Below are 5,924 nucleotides of genomic sequence, written 5' to 3' on the forward strand. Positions count from 1 at the left end.
TATCATCCAAAGTCAAACCGGGTTAAATAGCAACCACTCATATACACTTTAGATATGATCAAAAGAGCTTCAAATAAAATCCAAAAATTATTTGCAAAAAGAGATTCAAAAAATTTGAGGCTTCTGATTCGAATACGATCTGACCCTTTTTCCTACAGCCGTAGTCGTTGGCGGTAGGGTTACACAACCTACCGCCAATGACTCTGACGGTAGGACTTAACTGCACCGTCACGACGATTTGACGTGAAAAATAGCCTACCGCCAGAGTCTTTGGCGGTAGGCCGTGTGACCCTACCGCCATGGGATTTGGCGATAGACTCAAAAATGCATGTGAGGGCATCCAAGCTTTGTTCTTCCTGACGCTCTGACGCACTGCACACTGTGCAAAGACATGCACTTACATCCATCTCTCCTTTCTCTCTCCATCCACATGCATTACTAGTATAGCTCCTAGCTCTGGACGTGACAAACTTAAACAATTGATGGACCGCTAGCTAGCAAACCACTGTTCTTCTCTGCCATGGTTCGTAGGAGCATAGTACCTATCAATTTCTCTGCAACGAGCCAGCCCCAGCCGGCATGCATGCATGGGCAAACGCATTTTCAAAGCGAAGGTAGTGGCAGACCCTACCGCTAAGGACCCTGACGGTAGGGTATAACTGTCTACCGCCAAGGACCCTGGCGGTAGGGTATTTTTAATGTTATAACGACGTCATAACGCAGTTAAATCCTACCGCCGAAGACTGTGGCGGTAGGCTGTGTAACCCTACCGCCAACGACTATAACGATAGGAAAAGGGTCCGATCATGCTTTTTTTTCTCGAATACGCACGAGTGTGCGTATCATTCATTAAAGAGAGGGGAAAGACTCCCAAATATCCATCCGGGTCAGATCCTGCTAAAGTTTCATAAAAGGTAGCCTCCCGAAGTGGCAGGGACAGCGCGTTGAGGAAATCCTCCTCGTGCAGCGTGCGCTTGGCCCGATTCGTCGAGTGAGCCTGTCGAGTGCCGTCTGGACACCCCGGAAGTTGACCACGGGACGGGAGCACGGTCCCGGCTGGTCGGTCCAGATGCCAATAGGTAGACATGGTTTCAGACGAATTCGCCTACAGTATCGACTGGACGGACATGGGGATTCCTGTGAAGTGGCTTTTTTTTTTGCGGGACCTGTGAAGTGGCTTTGACCACGAGACTTGCAGTCTCAAAGATTTATAGTACGTAATTCCCAAGTATAAGCAAACTTTGCTGACATGAAAAAAATTATTATAATAAAGAAAAACTTGAGGTCGCATTTGTAGTGGTACGTGTCGTGTGCCTGTTTTGGAACCCCACGTAGATTAGGCGAGTCAACATTTTTCTTTTCTATATGGGGGAACTTCCGCCAAATTGAAGGTAAGCTTCCTCGGTTTTTACTGCTGTATTCCAAGATAGTGGAGGGTTAAATAACCGAGGAAATACCTAGTCCGATTAGACTTGGTTGCTATCCACTTTGTAAGAGGGGAAAAGTATTATTACGTCGGTCTCACAAAGACTAATCAACTTTCGTGATGATTTGCTGATCAGTCTCTTGTGAGTCCTCAGAAAGAGGGTCCGTATACGTGCGTTTATAGAAGTAAGTGTATTCGTAATGATAAACGTATACACATGTACTGTGTAAAACAAAAACTCTTCGCACCTTAGTGCACCGGGGCCCACCTGGATCTCGCATACTTTCGCTGTGAGAAAGTGTATGTCCTAAAAGAGCTTAACTAATCTAAAAATAAATAAGAAGAGCTTAAGGGCATCTTCAACGCGGCCCGCAAATTTTCTCTCACATTCGTCCGCGGACACGTATGCAGGAGGTTGTTCCTTTTTTTTTGAAAGTCCACACATTCAAATAGCCGCATACATAGAGTACAAACGTTTAAATAGCTGCATGCATAGAGTACAGACGTTCAAATAGCCACATGCATTAGTAGTTCAAATTTTAAAAAGCTCAAATATTACATTCCAACGTTGTTGTCCCTTTTAACCGCCCACAGATGCTCAATCAGATTTTCCTTCAGTTGCTCGTGAGTTGCTCAATGCCAAATTTGTTGATGCATGTGAATAAACTCTTCAAATGTGGTCGGATTCTGGTCTGGAAGTTCTGTTGGATAAGCCATGTTTTCAAATTCTAGAGCTGCGGCAGCATCCTCATCCTCATTCTCGACGATCATGTTTTGCTTGATCACACAACGTGTCATCACCTCCCACAAGATCTCCAAATCCCATTGTTTGAAAGAAGGGACAACTTTTTTAGCTCGGCAAATCATCGAACAATTGCCGAGCGTGGTGAGTCTAGCAGTAGTGGATGGTACCTGGCAGAGCCGTCGGAGGAGAGGGGTTGAACGGCGACTGAGGGGAAGTGGGGTGGAGCCCGGCTAGAACGCTGGAGCTGACGGAGACGTAGCGTTTCGACAGGGGTATGGCGTGACAGCGGGGGTGGTGGAGCAGTGGCAAAAGCAAGAGAGAAAGAAGGACAAAAAATAAGGTGGATGGAAGCGCGAGTCCGGTAATGGTTTTGAGAGGGCAGGAGTGTCGGAGGCGTACGTGGCTGCTGTCCGGACTCCGGTTAAGTCTCTCACGTTTGTCTCCATTTTGTCGAAAAAAATATGTCTAGACTGGTCGGCGGATCGATACGGACCCCCACTGCATGGCAAACCGTGTTCGGGCCGTATGATGCGAACTTATGGAGGTGGTACGAGGGTCGGCGTTGGAGATGCCCTAATAACCACAGGAGTGCTACGTCACCTGATCCATCGTGCCGCCACCAGCCAGCCCGGTGTGCCGCACCGCATCGACCGGTCACTACTCCCTGCCCACTAGCATGAACAGTCCGGTCACCGGTGGCCTGGCGTCTGGCGTTCCGGCCCGGGAAAACGAAGCTCCCAATACCTGCCCGGCCGAGCGAGACGTGCGCGCGTGTGAAATATCGTGGCTCGCTCGTCAAAGCTGTGGTCAAGCGCCCGTGTCTTCACTTCATTTTCCCCGCAAACCCCGACCCCGACCCCAACAATTTCCCTTTCTTTTCTCCCCGGACCGCGTGCCCCCGCCCTGCCTCTGCCTCTGCACCACCCCCAAACGCAAATCACATTTGCTCCAACCACTATATAAACAGCGGCAGCCCTCCACTGTCCGAATCACTCCCTCCCCCACACCGCCTACTGCTCCAGCCCACAAGGCCACTGCTGTCTGCTGCCACTAGCCAGCACCCATACGGAGCCGGCAGCCCGACACCCCTACCCGTTTCAGGACACAGCCGTTTTCGCCGCGGAGGACATGGACCAGCTCCCCAAGCTCGCGGCCAACTACGCGCCCCTCAGCCCGGTGGGCTTCCTGCCGCGCGCCAATGCCGTCTACGGCGACCGCGCCTCCCTCGTCTACGGCCGGGTGCGCTTCACCTGGAGCCAGACCCACGAGCGCTGCCGCCGCCTCGCCTCCTCCCTGCTCCTCACCCTCGGCGTCCGCAAGAACGACGTGGTCTCCGTGCTCGCGCCCAACGTGCCCGCCCTCTACGAGATGCACTTCGCGGTGCCCATGGCCGGCGCCGTGCTCAACACCGTCAACACCCGCCTCGACGCCGCCGCCGTCGCCGCCATCCTGCGCCACGCCGAGGCCAAGCTCTTCTTCGTCGACTACGACTACGTGCGCCTCGCCAGCGACGCGCTCCAGCTGCTCGCCGCTGCCGGCGCGCCCGTCCCGCTCGTCGCCGTCATCGACGACCTCGACCGCCCCACCGGCGTCCGCCTCGGCGAGCTCGAGTACGAGGCGCTTGTCGCGCACGGTGACCCCACGGTGGAGCTCCCGCAGCTCCAGGACGAGTGGGACGCGGTCACGCTCAACTATACGTCCGGCACCACGTCCGCCCCCAAGGGCGTGGTCTACAGCCACCGCGGCGCGTACCTGAGCACCACCAGTTTGCTCATGTCCTGGGAGGTCGGCACCGAGCCGGTCTACCTCTGGACGCTCCCCATGTTCCACTGCAACGGCTGGACCTTCACCTGGGGTATGGCGGCCCGCGGCGGCGTCAACGTCTGCATCCGCGAGAACCGCCCCGCCGAGGTCTACCGCGCCATCGCCCGCTACGGCGTCACCCACATGTGCTGCGCGCCGGTCGTCTTCAACATCCTCCTCGAGGGTGGCGACGCCACCGCGCGGCTCGCGAAGCCCGTCAACGTCCTCACCGGCGGCGCCCCGCCGCCGGCCGCGCTGCTGGAGCGCGTCGAGAAAATCGGCTTCAACGTAACGCACGCCTACGGGCTCACCGAGGCCACGGGCCCCGCGCTGGCGTGCGAGTGGCGCGCCCAGTGGGACAACCTGCCCATCTCGGAGCGCGCGCGCCTCAAGGCCCGGCAGGGCGTCAGCGTCCTGTCACTCGCCGACGCCGACGTCGTCACCGACGACGACGCGATGGCCAGGGTGCCGCGCGACGGGAAGACGCTGGGCGAGATCGTGCTCCGAGGCAGCAGCATCATGAAGGGGTACCTCAACAACCCGGAGGCGAACGCGCAGGCGTTCAGGGGCGGGTGGTTCATGACGGGCGACGTCGGCGTGGTGCACCCGGACGGGTACATCGAGATCAAGGACAGGTCCAAGGACGTGATCATCTCCGGCGGCGAGAACATCTGCAGCAAGGAGGTGGAGGAGGCGCTGTTCCGGCACCCGGCCGTGGCCGACGCTGCGGTGGTCGCGATGCCGCACGCGCACTGGGGCGAGACGCCGTGCGCGTTCGTGGTGGCCAAGGACAAGGCGGCCGGGGTCTGCGAGGACGACGTGATGGCCTTCTGCCGCAAGCGCATGTCGCGCTTCATGGTGCCCAAGAAGGTGGTGGTCTGGGACGTCCTCCCGAGGAACGCGCTCGGCAAGGTCGAGAAGGTGAAGCTACGGGAGGAGGCCCGGAAGCTGGTGCCGGCCGTGGCAGTGGCGCCGCCGGCACAGAAGACGAAGGGGAAGCCGACGACGAAGACGGTCGGCGGAGGGCGCCGGGACGAGCACCCGGTGGAGCAAGTCATGGCCATGTCAAGGCTATAGGGCATGCAGAGCGCCATTGCCAACAACAAGCATACGTACGTTCCTACGTGCATTTCTTCGTGATGATGTCGTACGGTTTCAAACCATGGTGGTTTGGTCAGGTAATTAAGAGATCTACGTGTGTTGGTAAAAAGTGTAGGAACTTGGCACCATGCATGCAGGCGTGCCAACGTTGCAGAAATAAGCAGGGAGTGCGGTTAAGACTTAAGAGAGCTGTGAAAGCTCTATTCTGTGTATAGGATGGAACGAGTCTGTATTAGTGCAGTGGCACCAAACTGTTTTTTACTCTGTTTTTCTCTTATTTTCTGATGATCAATTGGAACTTTCATATATGTATACGTTGTAAATATCGAGTGTGGAAATGTGAAGGAAATCTTCGTGTCAAATTCATCTGTAAGAACTTAACCGAAAGTCTAGTAAGTATAATCTGCCCCCTATGCCGTTAGCTACCATTTGACGAAACCTCGTCAAAGGTGGGAAGCTCCCGCATTGCATTAAAAAAAAAAGAGCTGGTCCAGCTAATAAAGGAAACCGGACGAAAAAACCATACATGGTACGGTTAATCAAGGTAAACCGGCAAAGACCACACACTTAGCTTCCATTTGCGTGTAAACATGCAAGGCCACACAAGTCTTATTAAAATGGGATCAACTAACCGCTCCTACTGAACGCCATTTTCCAAAGAGTGATAGTGATACCTCTTTTGTTTTTGCGGAGAAGAGTGATAGTGATACTACTCGCCAGAAATTACCATCTCCTGCTCTCACACGGTTTACGCTAGCTGCAAGACACAGAGGACACCAGGATATTCGTTGAGAACAGTGACAAGAGCTCTCGTGATTCTCGTTTCAACGCATTGTGAGGGTGACGCGC

General features: G+C 54.8%; 1 protein-coding gene across 1 annotated transcript; it reads left to right on the top strand.

Annotated features, from left to right (window-relative positions):
• Positions 1 to 3,056: 3,056 nt before the first annotated feature.
• LOC123098858 (trans-cinnamate:CoA ligase, peroxisomal) lies at positions 3,057 to 5,383 on the top strand. The gene has a single exon (XM_044520936.1). The coding sequence runs from the start codon at positions 3,300 to 3,302 to the stop codon at positions 5,049 to 5,051; it is 1,752 nt and encodes a 583-aa protein (XP_044376871.1). The 5' UTR covers positions 3,057 to 3,299; the 3' UTR covers positions 5,052 to 5,383.
• The last annotated feature ends 541 nt before the right edge of the window (positions 5,384 to 5,924 follow it).

The sequence above is a fragment of the Triticum aestivum genome, chromosome 4D (assembly GCF_018294505.1).
Source record: "Triticum aestivum cultivar Chinese Spring chromosome 4D, IWGSC CS RefSeq v2.1, whole genome shotgun sequence".
Classification (NCBI taxonomy): domain Eukaryota; kingdom Viridiplantae; phylum Streptophyta; class Magnoliopsida; order Poales; family Poaceae; genus Triticum; species Triticum aestivum.